At 33.1% G+C, this 17387-nt stretch overlaps 1 protein-coding gene across 13 annotated transcripts in view; it reads right to left on the reverse strand.

The window, feature by feature from the left end:
- Positions 1–17387, reverse strand: part of LOC114328363 (histone-lysine N-methyltransferase 2D-like) — a 797359-nt gene that overhangs the window by 61014 nt on the left and 718958 nt on the right. For all 13 annotated transcript variants that reach the window (XR_007699214.1, XR_007699215.1, XR_007699213.1 and 10 more), the window contains 4 exons: positions 12119–12435; positions 10073–10330; positions 3182–3528; positions 2674–2931 (listed from right to left, as the gene is read on the reverse strand). Coding sequence is in view for 10 of the 13 variants with exons in the window: in XM_050655651.1 (XP_050511608.1) it covers positions 2674–2931; positions 3182–3528; positions 10073–10330; positions 12119–12435 (1180 nt within the window). In the remaining 3 variants the exon portion in view is untranslated. The remainder of the gene's footprint in view (positions 1–2673; positions 2932–3181; positions 3529–10072; positions 10331–12118; positions 12436–17387) is intronic.

The raw sequence follows: 17387 nt of genomic DNA on the forward strand, positions 1-17387 counted from the left end.
GGTTATTGTTAATATAATTGCGAAAAAAGGTCGGAATTGCAAAAAAAATTATTTTCGCAGTAACTGTTGTAAAAATTAGTGTACAGCTTTGAAATTTTTGTCAAATGAGGGTTCTTTGGTTCTTAATATGTGATAAAAATTTCAAAGCGATTCATTCAATTGTTTAAATTTTATTCAAACTGTTTATCGCAGAGAGCATTTTTTTGCAATAACTAAGTCAGAAAAAATGACGTTAGAACCATTTCACAGGTGTCAAATGAAAGAGCATGAGCTACATTTTCAACATGGTTTAAAAAAGTGAATAAAAAAAAGCATTTATTAGTAATAAATAATTATGCAAAAGTATCGTCAATTTTTCTTTATAAATTTTTTGAATAACTTTTTCCAAAAAAATTAACTTTTTTACCCTGTTTTAAGTGTACAACTACTAGTGTTACAAATTGTAATAAATATATATAATTTCTTATATAACAAAATAAAAAGTTTATAAGGAAAGATTTACGATACTTTTGCATAATTATTTATTACTAATAAATGCATTTTTTATTCACTTTTTTTAAACCAAGTTTGAAAACATAGCTCATGCTCTTTCATTTGACACCTGTGGAATGGTTCTAACGTCATTTTTGAAGTTATACTTCTTTACCGGCGATATGAGGGTGAATTTTTATATGTTAAAACCTATGATCCCGGCGCATGCGCATTATAACTTTGTTCTGATTGGATGTTCAAATGACATGTCAAAAATTATTCAATATGGCGGCTGTGGCACAGCTGTAGTTAGATTATTTATGGTTGTTGCGTTTTAAAATTTGTGTGAAAAGAAACAACAAACAAAAGTTAATTAATAGTTATACTGCCTTTTTAAATAGTTTTCATATACCTATATTTTTGGACTTTTGGACTATTTTGGACAAGGAAAACTCATTCTAATTTGGTAAGTGGTTTTTATTATAATCATATTGTAATTATACATTTGGATTAGGTTGAAATACAGTAGAGCGTCGATTATCCGAACTAATTGGGGGACATAGGTGTTCGGGAAACTGATTTGTTCGGATAATCGAACTACAATATATTGATACATATTTATAGTCATACATATTTATCCACAAGTGAATAAAAGCCATATTTATATACCTACATATTTATTGATAATGACGATAGTTGATGAGTCGATAGTTCGAATAAGCGGTCGTTCGGTTGATCGACGTTCGGATAATCGACGCTCTACTGTACATTTATTTTCTCAAGAATGGGGATTTTAGAGAGAAATCCCAAATTAGGTCCGATTTTTATTTTTAAATTATGATTTTTTGGCGTAGATTTATTTATCTAGTAGGTATGTAATGCTTTAATTTACATACTTAATTTGATTACCAACAAAAGTTCTACCAATCTTCATCTAATATATTGTTTTCTTACTGTTTTGTTATATTTTTATATTTTCTTCCACAAAATTTAAACTACATAATTTAATTATATTCAAAACAACTGTCAAACAGTAAAACGTTCAGTTACCCTATTTTTCCACATGACAAATAATGTGGAATTGGACGAGTGAGTCTAGGCTTCGATTACGAATAAAAGCGCCACGAAATTCACGGGTTCGATTCCCGATGCAAGTTTTTATTTTTTTATTTTTTTATGCATTTTATGATTGTAAGTATATTTGTTATATATTTTTTTTTTTCAGAAAATGCGTATTTAAAATTTTTGCCAACAATTATTATCGTTCAGAAATCATTTTTTCTTTGTGGCATTTTTCAATGTGTTTGTGTGCGTTTTATTCTTTTATTTTTTTAAATTTTTGGTATTGTCTTAAAAATCATATAATATGTAGTAGAAGTATAACTTCTTACGTGCGTATAAAGTACACACACATTCTTTTTTTCTGAATTATGTTATTGCAAAAAAAATGCTCTCTGGGATAAACGATTTGAATAAAATTTAAAGAATTGAATGAATCGCTTTGAAATTTTTCACATATTAAGCACCAAAGAACCCTTATTTGACAAAAATTTCAAAGCTGTACACTAATTTTTACAACAGCTATTGCGAAAATATTTTTTTTGCAATTCCGACCTTTTTTTGCAATTATATTAACAATAAATGAGTATATGTATCAAACTTTGTTATACGTCATTTTAAAGCTTTTTCCATAATCTCGAAGATATTTGTACTAAAAAACCATAAGTTTCCCTGTTTTCCATTGATTTGAAAAAAAAGTAAAAAATGTCATTTTTTGACACTTAATTGTTTATAAATAAAAGTGGCCGCCAGATCCTACGCAGGAAATAGTTACAATTTGCTCTTATAGGTATTACCTGTCGAAAAAACGCTTCAGTACCCTGGCTGTTCAAGTGTCATGGAAAAAACCTTATTACCCTGGACTACATAGAAAGTATTGTGTTTGTTATCTATTAGTATAGGTTTTTATTTATTGTAATGGTATTTAGTGGTTAGATTTTTTTATATATACATACATTGTTATTGGGAAGGTGACCCACTAATTATATTTGTAAGTCTGCCATTGTCATTTATAAAAAAAACTAGCGCAACACTCAGACAACACAGGGTTAGGTAATAACACATCGGTATTAGTAACAAACAACAACAACATTACAACATATCCAACAAAGCACTTACTCTCAGTAAACAACAGTAACCTACCTTGTGCATCTCTTGAGGCTTTTGCTGGGCAACCTGGCCGTTGCCTTGGGAATGATTAGGTAAAATATTGGGCTGTGAGCTGATGACGCCCAACTGGCTGAAAACAAGCGTTTGTTGGTTTTGCGTCGTGGGAATGGTTGGGCCTAAGGTTGTGTAACCTGGGAAAGTTGCGGCTTGGCTACCTTGAATCACTTGCTTTCCTTGAGCTGTAATCATGTGGGGGGCTAATTGGTTTCCTTGGAATGGCTTCGCTATAACCTATAATTCAAAAAATGAATTATGATATATGGAATAATTCATTTTTTTTCAGTTGATTTTTGTTTTTTGGAATGTTTTCACTATTTTTCTCCATATTTCATATCTTTAACATGTTTTAAGACATGTTTGATTGACACAAAGGTGCACAAAGATTGCTTTTAAATACAAAATCTATGAGCCTAATTTCTGCTGATTCTACAAGGTCGCGCAAGAGGTTTGCTGAATGTTTTTCATGTGAAAAATAATTTACCTGAATTTGTGGATTGATTCCTGGATGCAACGCTATATTGCTTATATTTCCTGGCATAAGCAACTGTCCTTGTCCATTGTAGAGTTGCTGCAGATACGTCGGGTTCTGTATCGGCTGCTGAATCACTTGTACTGCTCTGCCGTGACTCCAGTCTGCGCTGAGCTGTTGCTGATGCGCAGCTTGGCTCTGTTGCAACGGAGACATCGTAGTAATAGTAGTGCTGCCCGTTTGTTGCGCAAGAACCTGCGCCCCTTGCGTTTGTAGCACCTGGCCTTGTTGAGCTACTTGCTGGTGCATGGAAACTGTATGTTGAGGGGGACCCATTGAAGTAACAGCGCATTGTCCACCTAAAATAATTTAATATAAAAGTTTAAAAATTGTAAACTTTTAATGAACATTTAATGTTCTAGAATTAGCCAAAAGACATAAAAAATACCTTTTAGAAGCCGGGGCTCTTGCAAAATTAGTATGTAATAGCTTATTGATGTTGTTCTGAAACTATTTCCCATTCTAAATAGTTAAGCTTATTGATGGAATGAATATCCAACGCATTAGTTTAAAAAACAAGATTACGTAAGAAGACACTGAGTCAACTGTGGACTAAGAAAAATCTGACAGCAATTCATAAAAACTGACATCAAACCTGTGAGGTAGAGGCAAGGGCGGATCCAAGGAGGGGACCATGGGGACCAGAGTGCCGATTGTTAGAACGATCTCGGCAGCCATTAAAATCGTACAAATTTCCACATTCTGTACACATACAGATTTAAAAAGAGATGAAGCGTTACTTGGTCACCAGCGCTTAGAACAAAGGAGATGGTTGGTACTTTCGGATATTCAAAAGATATTGTTTTGTAAGTATTGCGTTTTATTTTTCTAATGAAAAATATGGTCACAATAAAGGGATGACAGCCCAAAGGTTGTCACTAAACCTTTATCATCTTTCGCCAAACTCATGGGCAAAGACGGAGGCATACAAACTCATGAAAAAACATCATACCACAAGAAATTCGTTCAGGTTGGGCTGGATTTTCTACAAAGTTATCGCAACCCGCAAAAGTCAGTCATTAACCAGATGACTCTCAGAGATCTAAAGAGATACAAGAAAATTGAGAAAGACTACGACCAAAAGTAGAGTCTATAGGGTTTTTAGGTCGACAAAATATTCCTCTAAGAGGTCATCGTGATAATGGCCTTCTGCTTCTGGACGAAGATGCTGGACCTAGCAATGAGGGGAATTATTAAGGTTCAAAGTCGTATTTGGAGATAAGACTTAAACAACACCTATCCACAGCATCTTCTTGAGCAACATACATTAGTAGCACCATTCAAAATAAATTGATAACATGTGGAGAAATAATTGAACAAATTATGAATCAGGTTCAGAGTGCAAATTATTACTCTGTCATATTTGACGAAACGACCGACGCGACGGCGTATCCCACATGCAACAGCTTTCTCTAAATTTGAGATACATACACAATAACAACATTCGTGAAGACTTTGTCAGGTTCATTGATGCTTATGAGAACATAAAAATAATTAGTGAAAATCAAGGAAGAGGGGAAAAGAAGGAGTGCCAGGAGGAGAAGCATTGGAAAAAATAGTATTAAACTTATTGAAAGAACTGCATTTGGATCCGAAGAAATGTGTAGGAATCCGTACTGACTTTAATAATACTTTAATAACGTTAAGTTTTGAATGTCTTTATGGCCCTCAAAAGTGTGTGAAAAGTGCCTTAAAACTCGCCATTGTAACCCTAATTTTTAAAAATTACCCCCAGACCCCCTGGTACTCCTCCCCAAAAAACGTTCATGGCCCCTCCCGAAAATCGGTCCTGGATCCGCCCTTTCGTAGAGGATAACATATAGATATATTATTAATTTTGAAACAGTTATACAACAGTTACTCTTCTTAATTGCCAACGTTGGAAACGGACAAGGCAGGTGAAGAAGAAGATACAGCTACCGCTGTTTAGGACACTAATAGCACTAATCTTTGCTGCTGTTTCGTTCTAGTTGTGTGATAGATGACAAATGACATACCACAAGTGACAGATGACACGGAAAAATTGACAAACATACTACATCAAAATGGCATAAACGAGAAACATAGGTATCTTACACAACTTTACAATAGTAAACGCCATACTATTTTGATATAATTATACAACCTAATAATCAGCAAATATATACAAATATTGAACAGATTCAGAAGCCTCTGCCTCAATCAGATATAGTGCAAACTTATTAGTTGTTTACAAATAAATACATACAGAAGGGACAGCACTACTATTTGGTGTTTTGTCCCACGGTTATTAGACTTTATTACGGTTGTCTTGTCCGACGGTGGTGGGGAGACTTATATTTTTGAGTCTACGTCACAAGAGTTTACATTCCTATATTTTTAAATGATTTTCGATCATTGAATATGTGTTATTGTGTATAATATATGTATTATTTGTGTTATTAGAGAATTAAAATCTGTATTAAAATCAAAAGTTAAAATTGTTCTACGATTTAAATGCATTCCAAAGTTTTGAAAAATATGATACATTTGCCACAATAGGTATGCGTGTAAAAGTAAGGCCACACGTTACTATTTAACTGACAGTGCTCACACCATTGACTGAATAAAAAATCTTTATTATTAATCCTTTCTCCGCAACTGAGGGTATCTTATCAACTGTATTGTTTTTAAACAATAAATGATAAAATAAAAATATTGACAGTTCAAAAATGTGAACATTATTGCATTGTGTGTGGCCTAAGTTTGGGCTGAAAACTAAAATGTATTACATTTTTACAACATTTTGGAATATGTTTAATTACGTAGACCAATTTTAACAGTTATTTCCAATACATATTTCAATCCTCTACAAATAGTTTCTAATGTCTTTTGATGTAAAATAATTATTACGGAAGCTGGAATTCAACAGTTCAGAATTTTACATTGAGTTAATGCAAAATTTTGACGCATGTCAAAATTCTCAATGTGTTTTAATTGTATTCATTTTTTTCGAATCCTGAGAACACTAATAAATATTTTAAAAAAATTTAAACTTAGAATGAAAGACTACATTATTACCGAACTTCTATAATGTTTATTTTAATAAGTTACAGGGCTGAAAATAAAAGAGAAGTGTGATATTTAATTTCAAATATTTCATTCAATAGAATCTGCTTGTTTATTCTAAGGGGCTTTCCGCACTCGGTAATAATGTAATCTTGCATCCTGCGTTTAAATTTTTCTAAAATACTTGGTTTTCTCAGGATTCGAAAAAAATCATATAACGATTCATATGACAGTAAACTCTCGTGACGTAATCTCACCCTTAATGTTCATTGGTTAGTCGATTTAGGCAACCGTAGTAATGTCTAAGAACCGTGGTTTTGTCCTAGGTATATGACAGATGACAAATGACATTTCACAAGTGACAGATGACACGGAACAAATGATAAACATAGCACATTACAAATGATATAAACGAGAGATATAGGAATGTTTCAACATTTCCTGGACCTTGGAAATACGTATGTCAACAAAAAAATGCATCCTAAAAACAATAATTATGTATTTTACTTTCATACTGAATTCAATATAGAATAATATAAAAAACGACTTCTTAGAAGAAAAACAATAGGTACATACTCACAACTATTTTACTAATGCAAAAACTATGACTGTAACTTTGACCCTGTCTTGCTATGAGAATGCATTCCAGACAAATAAATGTTTTCAGTAATCTTGGATTTTATCATTGACGTCACCAAATGAGTGAGTCAGTTTCATGAAATTTTATAAAACCAATACCTTATAACAGAATGCTTTCATGATTATGTATATCACTCCATTTTGTAAACCTCAATAAATATTAGCGTATTCGCTCCGTGTCCGTGCATGACTGACGCGACACCTAGCGTAGTCGCCTGAAATTTTTGGTGAACACAATTTAACGTTAAACACATATGACATATTTGACGTTAATGTAATATTTAATTATCAGTTTTAATAAAATTTATTATACAAACAATAAGTTTGAGTGTCAAATAAACGTCAAATTAAAAAGCGGACATTTGGAAGGTCTCTGAAGAAAATATCAATTTTAAGGGTTTTTCTTCACTTTTTCGTTATAGTGTCGATGTTACATGAATTAAGTGTACATCGAAAGCAATTAGGCAGTGTAATTATTAGTACCAGATTTTAACATTAGCTGGGTCTATTGAACTATTAATTTTGAGGTGTGTGTGTAACACAAAATGGAAATAGATGACGATAGGAATATACCATCAGTAGGGGAGTGCAATTAGAACGAAAACATGCATTGTTTCGGAATAATTCAAACAAGCTTATATTTTTCTAAAACTGTTTTTGTTAGTTTATATACATGTTAAAGTAAAAAGTTCTACTCGCAGATTTGACCGCCAATTGTTTATTAATTGTTTAAACAATAACAATTGTTTTGTATAAATATTTTAAAAATATCGTTAAATTCATCATTTTACTTTGATCAAATATGTTTCTACTTTGTTTTTGATTATGCTAAATCCGAATATGGCATTGCAATTTGAAAATTCTTATACTGAAGCTCTAATACAGTATGTCTGCGTAGCTAGGAACCACATGAAAAACTTTTTTATTATCAATTTTACGAAAAAAAGTTATGCTTCCTAAAATGCTCTGGATAGTCAAAAATCTAAAACTCAACCATCAAATATCAAATTTTATCAATTTTATACGAGTTATGTCAAAAATATGAATTTCGTTAAAGAGTGAAGTATGTAACCTTTATATTCCAGACTATCAAAAAATGCTATTATAAAAAGTTGTTTGAAATTAAAAACTGTTTAAATATACAATTACATCATTATAACCGAAAAAAAATTGTTTCAATTTTTTCTCAAATTAAACCTACGGATGCTCATCATAATTTTATTACAATTATGATAACTATTTTATTATCACTTTTACGAAAAAAAGTTATTCTTCATAAAATGCTCTCCCTGGTCTAAAATCTAAGATACAACCATCAGATATTAAACTTTTTTAATTTTATACGAGGTATGTAAAAAATATGAATTTTTCTTAAGAGTTAAGTGCCTTTATTATTCACAATATTTTAATTAGAAGGATGTAATTGAACACTAAAACAAATTTTTTAATTCCAAACAACTTTTCTTAATAACAATTTTCGATATTGTGAAATGTAACGGTACTTTACTCTTGAGTGAAATTCATATTTTTTGACATACCTCGTATAAAATTGATTAAAATTGATATTTGATGATTGAATCTTAGATTATATATGATGCAGAGTATTTTATAAAGAATAACTTTTTTTGTAAAACTGATAATAAAAAAGTTATCAATAGGTTCCAAGTTACGCAGACATACTGTATAAGAGCTAAACTAAATTTTTTTGCTGAACGTTTATTATTGTTGAAGTTTATTATTAAATGTATTTTAGGTAAGTTTTACAGAAAAAAGTTTTGATCACTTTGTATAAACATTTTTTTAGCTGGTAATTTTCGGTTTTTGTATTACATTTTTGTTATCTTTCTTAATTTTCTCAAAAAGAAATAGTCTATTTCATTTCTAAAGTAAAATAATTCAGTGCATTTTAAAGATTACATCCTAAGCTTTAATAAAGCACTTATAAAACTGTAATAGATCTGTTCAAACTTGAGTAATACCGTCTTAAAGTGGTGGTAATTCTATAAAATTACGAAGATTTTAAAAATTACATTTTTTGAGACGTCATATCATTTGAATTAAATTTTTGAGAATTTTTTTGAATGAAGCATCATTTAAAAAGATGCCTGAAAGGTAAGTTGTGCAAAATTGAGGGTTTTATAAGAAAAACTGTATTATGTAGTTACACATTTTTAAATCATTTTTAAACAAAATTCATGTAAGGCTCACTTTCCGCCCCCACCGTACTTATAATCCGTCCGCTATAACTTTTCCCATGCGGTACGATTCATTTTCAATCAAATTAAGTCAAAACATAAATTGAAACGAACTTCGATGTGTATATACATTTTGTATACTGTATACTATATACTACACACATCGGCGTACGTTTCACTTTCTGTTTTGACTTAATTTGATTGAAAATGAATCGTACCGCATGGGAAAAGTTATAGCGGACGGACTATATGTCCGTACATTTTATTTCTTTTTATTATAACCATAAGATAGCTTAATTATTCTTCTTTCATGTTCAATTTGTAAAATTTCATTTGATCCATTAGTTAAAGAATTACATTAAAACAACTCAACCGTGCACTTCGCCGTACGCTAGTTTACACTGCGCTAATGTTTGTGAGAAGGGTGACTTTAGCATTATAAATAAAAAATTATAGAAGATACAGATTTAATTTTAGAAAATTCTTTATATAAGGTTTCTTTTGTAAACTTTTCTGAATTTTTTAAATGGTCAAGTCAGTTTTTTTCTAAAATTTATATTTTCGGAGTTATTTAAAAAAACATCAAATTTCGTAGTTCATTTGTTTAATAAAAAATGAAGCACCCACTTCTCGAGTAGAACTTTTTGATATGTTGTTTATTAAACATTTCTTAATGAAATTACAAAAAGTTATATCTTGTTTGATTTTTTCCGAAGTGAAAATCTATATGCACTCCCCTACATATCGGGGAAGGAAAGAAAGTCAGTATCAAAATATAAATATAAATAATAAAAATCAAAATGACAATAATAAGGTAAGCGAAATATCTATTGAAAAAATTATTACTCAATCATTATTCGCCAAAGTTGTCATATTTCGCCGCTACGGGCGCTGGCATAGTTTCGTGTATCCCCACCATGGTTACGCAAGGAGCGAATACAACTTTAGAATTTTAAACGCCGTTATAAAATTTTCTACTCACCCGACGTATTAACAGTCACTTGTTGCAAATGCGGGCTCTGCGCAGGCACTAGAGTCTGCTGTTGTTGTTGTTCCTGTTGTTGCTGAAGCGCAACCTGCTGCAGCTGCTGCTGCTGAACTGCCTGAGCTTGGGCTTGGGCTTGTGCTTGCGCCTGGGCTTGTGCTTGTGCTTGCGCCTGGGCCTGAGCTTGGGCTTGAGCCTGCGCATTAGCATCCATCTGTTGTTTGTTTAAGTCGCTCATAGTGATCGTTAGTTGACCTGTAACGCAAACAATTAAATATAAGCACATCATTAGTTATCTATTCTATTCTATCAATTATCTTGCTAAAGAGGCTCACTGCATATTCGGAAGATACTCTTAGGTGACCAATGCGGCTATCATGCTGGAAGGTCAACAATAGATCAAATATTTACGATACGACAAATATTAGAAAAAAGCTGGGAATTCAACCGAGATGTACACTAATTTTTCGTAGATTTAAAAAAAAAATATGATTTGATAAAAAGAAGCAGGCTATGGCTAGCAATGCTAGAATTGGGACTACCAAGAAAATTAGTGGAGTGCGTGACACATACGCACAGGTAAAAATTGGAAACAGAACATCGATGCCATTTAGTATAACATCAGGACTTAGACAATAGACAAGGAGACCCCTTATCACCGTTGCTCTTCAATTTGGCCTTGAAATATGCAATAAGTAAAATATCACCTGACCTGAAAGCAGGATTTGCGAATCGAGGATGCAGTCACTCATTCTAGAAGAGACGTGAGAGAGATGTTTTCACAACTCGAGGAAGAAACAGATAGTCTGGGCCTTCGAATAAATGAAGAGAAGACGAAATACATGCTAGTAACCAAAAATCCAAGACCAAGAGTTACGCAGAACATAACTATTAATCTAACAATAAAACACTGAAAACAGGCGCGGATACAGAGGGGGGTCAACGGGTCCATGGACCCCCCTATTGTATTTAGTCTATAAGTATTTTTTTATTATTTATTATTTTTTTTCTGTCATCCATAGCTCAATTCTCTTGATACCGTAGGTATCTGAGATGACTGAGTTATATCCTTAGGGTAAGCATGAGTCATATGGCTAAATCTGGACAATAAAATATTTGCGGTACGTCTGACCCCCCTATTATGAATTTCTAGATCCGCGCCTGACTGAAAACGTTTGCTTTCTATACCTCCACAAAATTTATTACAACTATGTGACTACAGCTGTTTCGGCAGAGTGCCTTTCTCAAGTGATTTATATTACTATGAGTTTGTTTTTTTAAGTCTAACTGAAGAGGTTGAGGAGTGGGGAGATGTACAGATATAATTCTGAATGACCAACTCGGGACAAACAGCTCCCCACTCCTCAACCTTTTCAGTTAAAGACTTTAAAAAGACAAACCCATAGTAATCTAAATCACTTGAGAAAGGCACTCTGGCATAGTAGTTGTAATAAATTTTGTGGAAGTATAGAAAACAAACATTTTCAGTGTTTTATTGTTAGATAAAATGAACTTCCATCAAGTAACCGTCGAATCCATCAATTATAACTATTAATGATCACAACAGAGAAATAAATAACCTGTTGGTATTTGAAAGGAAGCTTCTCAGAATTATATTTGGTCCTCCAAGAGATGAAGTGACAGGAGAGTGGACATGGTATTATCTCTATCATCATCATCAGCCCATAGTCGTCCACTGCTGAACATAGGCCTCCTCGAAAAACTTCCATTCAGATCTATCCTGCGCTGATGCACTTCCATTTAATTTTGGCTATGTGTTTTATTATGTCTTCTACACCACTTCTTCTACGAATTTCTTCGTTTCTTACCCTATCTCTTAACGTTATGCCCAACAATGATCTTTCCATTCTACGTTGCGTCACTTGTAGTTTTCGTGCAGATGTCCTTGTTAGGGTAAGTGTCTCTGCGCCATATGTAAGAACAGGCAGGACACATTGATTAAAGGCTCTTCTTTTTAGGCTGATAGGTATATCTGTATGGTATATCGTAAAAATGATTATGAATATTATCTAAAAGACTTACCGTCTACGCTCTGTTTGATGAATTCGTGCCCCCTGTCCAAATTCAACAAGGTATTGGCAACATCGAATTTACAATCGTCAGGGGTGATATCGTGGATTCCGGCCTTTTGTGCAAGCGTTTCCAAACACTGCAAGGATCTGCTTCCTTGTTGCTGAGCGTTATTGGTGTTAGGCGATTCGTTGTGGTCTTGTTGTGTCGATTCTGGCTCTTGATTGTTATTATCTTCTATTTTAACCTTATTAGCGGGAGTGTTCGTGGTGTCTTTTAGTGGCTGTTTTTGGTTATCGGCTTGCTGGAGATTGTCGTAGTGTTGAGATCTGGAAAGAAAAAAAAAAGAAATTGGTAAGTTAGCTCATAGATTACAAGAAATTAAACCAAATATTCAAAATAAATTGCAATTAAAATGTAAAAAATATATTTTTAGGATATAGTTTTCATTAGGAGGTACTGACCACCATCAAATTTCGAAAGGGAGCGTTCAAGTATTACGTAACGCAGTTTGGGGGGAGGGGGGGTCTTGTAAAACGTTACGGCGCGTTACATGGGGGGAGGGGGGTTCGAACAGCGCGTTACGTAACATTATTTTTTAAAAAATTAGTAAATCCTTTATAAAAGGTATATATTTTAAGGTAAATATATACCTTTTATAAAGGATTTACTATTTTTTGTATTACATGGTATACAGCCAACTACAGGAAAACTTTTTCCTTGTGGATTCTTTTTTAACTTAAATGAAAAAAAAACAACGGAATTTCTTTTATGTTTTACATAGACCCCTGAAATGTATTATGTTGCACCCTCACGCTCTGGTCATGTTCCGACAACAGGACAATTATTAAGTACCTATTCAAGTGAAAAAATCTTAAAATTTGTAACACAGATGAACCACAGTAACATCTGTTTCCAATAATTAGATGGACCTGTCTCCACAACAAAAGATTAAAAGATACAGATGTTATTTAAGAGGTTGCAGAAGGGAACTACATGTTCATAAATCTTGTATGTTTTCTGAAATCGTTTTCTGCAGTAGTTATTCATTAATGTTTTAAATACGCAAATTTTCAAATTATTTAAAAATTTCTTTAAATAAAAAGCATTAAATACAAAACCCACTATATTGATACTTAGTTTAGAAAATTGATAGATATTTAAAAAAAAATAGTACCCTTATTTAAAGTGTGATTTCAAAATTTCAAAAATTTCAAGTTATTTTCAAAATTTCACCTTACATTATTCATAATAGACCCTACATAATACACATTTTTGAGATGAGGTTGTTAAGCAGCTTCTAAAAACAAAAATATACATGGTGTTTAATTAAAATTAAAGATAATGGACTATGCTAGACTTGAGTGAATCACCATGTATATTCAAATTTATGTTTAAATAGTCCATAGTTGAATTTAAAAGTTGACGTATCCTAGCGTTTTTATAATTTTCTAAAATAATGACACATGACAAAAACAATTTTATTCCGTAAGTGGTTTCCATACATTATAATTTTAAATGATCACCCTGTGTTATTCGTAAAGACCATAAATTCAGATTGTTAAGCAGCTTTTAAACATATAAAAATATACAGGGTGTTAAAAAATAAAGCTTATGGACTACGGTAGTCTTGCATGAATCACCCTGTACATTTAAATTTATGTTTAAAAAGCACACATTTTTATATATGAAAATCTACGGGTCTCAGCGTTTTTTAAAATTGATTAAAACATGGACAGAAATAATTTTATTCCATAAGTGCCTTCTTATATATACAGAGTGTTTCAGAAAAAGGTAACACGATCTCTAAGATAGGTGAAAAACTGAAAAATAATTGGGGTTTGTTTAGTATAAAATTTTTGTAACGGCATGCGTTTTCACGATACAGGGCGTTGAAGAACCAAAAGTTTTACACATTTTTCACTATTTTTCCGAAACTACTGGCAACATCGTATATTATTTGTTATACAAAAATTTTTACTAAGCAAAATAAAATATTGAAATAATAAATATGTTATTTTATTTTAAGTTTTTATTAAAGAAGATCAAATAGAAGAATGCATGAGAAGAACAATAAAGGATGAAGCCAAAAATGTATGTAAGGATGGGGCCAAGCAGGAAAAATGTAAATGTAAATGTAAAATTAGTAATAAAAGATTATTATTCTAAGTCTTGGACATATTTCATGTCATGGGACATGAAATTACGATTGGCAGGGATAACCAGACACATGAACTAAAAAGAAAAATCGTGCTTGGGTTTGCAGCATTTGGAAAACTGAGAGAAACTTTTAAGAGTGAGTTGCTCATATGCCTAAAGAGAAAGGTATTTGATCAGTGCGTCCTCCCAGTCTTGACTTACAGATCAGAAACACTTACCTTACCTAAAGCCTCGGCTACCAAACTAAGAGTAACGCAGAGAAGAATGGAGCGGTCAATGTTAGGAATAACTCTGCGAGACAAAATCAGAAACGAAGAAATCAGGATAAGAACAAAGGTGACTAACGTCATCAAAAGGATAACTAACTTGAAGTGGAGATGGGCAGGACACATAGCGAGAATGACACATGGGCGATGGACAAAAAGGTTATTGGAATGGAGGCCAAGAGAAGACAAGAGAAGCGCCGGTTGACCGCCTACAAGATGGACAGACGACGTAAGAAAGCTAAATAAAACTGGATGAGAGCGGCGCACGATAGACGTGGTTGGAAATAAGGGGAGGAGGCCTATGTTCAGCAGTAGACTTTTGAGGCTGGATGATGATTGTAAGTTTTTATTATTACCTCAAATGCGATTAAAATAATAATTCCGGTACTTTTCGCAACCTAGTTTTCCATTTAGGTTCAAATGGTGACTTGGGTGTTACGTAACGTTTAGGTAGGGGGAGGGGGGGTACATAAAAACGTTACGGTGCGTTACATGGGGGGGAAGGGGGGGTCAAAAATCTTCAAAAATTGCGTTACGTAATACTTGAACGCTCCCAAAGCTATAATACTTCGGACACATTATGCGATATGAATCCAAATATGGCCTCCTACAAATAATCCTGCAAGGAAAAATAAATATTTAGAAAGCGAGGACCAGGAAGAAGAATAACATCCTGGTTAAAGAACCTGAGAAGCTGATTCGACAGAACAGCTTCTCCGTGCTGCTGCAGACAAGATAGGGATTGCCATGATGATAGTCCACGTTTTTTACGAATAGGCACACCAAAAAAAGAAGAAATCCGTCAAAGATTTGTCTCGCTGGTGGCATAAGCAAAGTATAACTTTATACTCGTGCCCTAAAACACCATGTTTGCTTTGCTGATAATCAAGCAGTACAAAAGTGTTTTATCCCTCCAAAACCTCTTTAAAAGTTTGGTTTAGTTAAGTCTGTTCTACGCCACCAGTGTTGGCGGTAGAAATTTTAGTAAGTTGGTTAATTCATACAAGGATAAAAATTCCAATACAACGTCGTTAGACCAATCCATAGTAACATTGCCACGATTCTAGCCGCGTCAGCAGGAGGGGTAAGTACCTGCTATGTATCAGCTTCTGACTTCATTTGAACCGTATTGATTTATCGACAAATGATGGGACTGCCCGCACCGACTTTAAATCGACGGTTCTGCCTTAGCACACGAATCGTAAACCACAAATATTAAGGGAAAGAACCGTATTCTACGTGAGTTTGGTTTCAGCAAAACAATTAATACCGCAAGAATGACATAAAATGATTTTATGAAAAATGTTAGCAATTTTAGCAATTTCTGCATAAATATGTATATGCATATTATGATCTCTCAGAAATTATATATTAAACCTTTAAAATAAACATTATTCAAACCCAAGTCAACCTCGAAACCCAATTCCAAATAATAGAAATATCTTAGTGCTTATTAAAATGGCAGAGTCTGTAGGAACTGTGTTTCCCGATGCGACTGGTATGCGATGCGAGATGCGATGCGTTGGTCTAAACGCAATTACATTTTCTGTCCGTTGCCGTCGCCTCAGGGACCACTTTCGCTTTTTTTTGTTCCTTTTTTACTGCACCCCTGCACCGAGTAGATACCATGATAGGGCCAGGACTCAGTTAAATCTTTATTAGATTGCTAGCCATAGGCGGACGGTAATAATTCCGTACTAAGAAGGATTTTATACCATAATACAGGGAATATTTTTAGTCTACAGTCTAGAATATTTTTTAATACAATTTAAAATTTTAACAGTGTGCCTAAAGAACACCACAGCAAAGATCAGTTTCAACAAAACTCACACTCACAACACCCAAAGGAGATAAATGTAAACAAAGGCGTGAAACAAGGTGACTCTATCTCCCCCACACTGTTTAACTTGATATTGGAAGCAACAATAAGGAGGACTAACTTTGCAAACAAAAACATTATTACAGATCAACTTCAAGTACTAGCGTATGCAGATGATCTAGTCACCATAGCAAAGACAAAAAAAATTAGATAAGGAAGCAAAGAGAATAGAGCTAAATATAAACCAGCACAAAACAAAATATATGACGTTAAGGAAGGTCGCCTTCTGAAAGGCAAAAAATATAGAATGAATAGAAATCTGTTGAAAAGCAAAACTCTAAGTAAAGGAACAAAAACGAACCAGCACAAAACAAAATACATGACGATAAGGAAAGTCACCTTCTGAAAGGCAAAAAAACATATAGAAGGAATAGAAATCTGTTGAGAAGCAAGTAAAGGAATAAAAATGAACCTATATACGACCTTAATAAGACCTGTTGTTACTTATGGGATGGAAACAACGAAGATTAACAAGAAAGAGGAAGATAGCCTTCTGAAATATGAAAGAAAAATAATAACCATACTGAGTCACAATGTAACAAGAGAGGGAGAAAGAAGAATGGAAAGAAATGCCGAAATTGGAGAACAACTAAAAGGAGAAAGTCACAAGTAGAAGATACATAAAATCTCTTAGAATAGATAGGACATATACAGAGATGCCCACACTCAGATATGCATGTTGAGAAGGATAAATAACTGGACGCCGGCACTACGGCCCAGTTGTAGAAGAAGTCCTAGAAAAAGATGTATGAATGGTGTAGAATGTAGAAGATATAAGAGCCATGAATGTTAAAGACTGGAAAGTTCAGTGTAAGGACAGGAAGAAATGAAAAAGAATGTGTGTGTACTTTGTACGCACGTAAGAAGTTATACTTCTATTATATGATTTAAACGAAATTAATATACTTTTTATTTATGTTTTGTTTAAATATTAAACTAATTTATACTTACTACTTCTCAAACATTTTTATTAGAA

The sequence above is a fragment of the Diabrotica virgifera genome, chromosome 7 (genome assembly GCF_917563875.1).
Source record: "Diabrotica virgifera virgifera chromosome 7, PGI_DIABVI_V3a".
Classification (NCBI taxonomy): Eukaryota; Metazoa; Arthropoda; class Insecta; order Coleoptera; family Chrysomelidae; genus Diabrotica; species Diabrotica virgifera.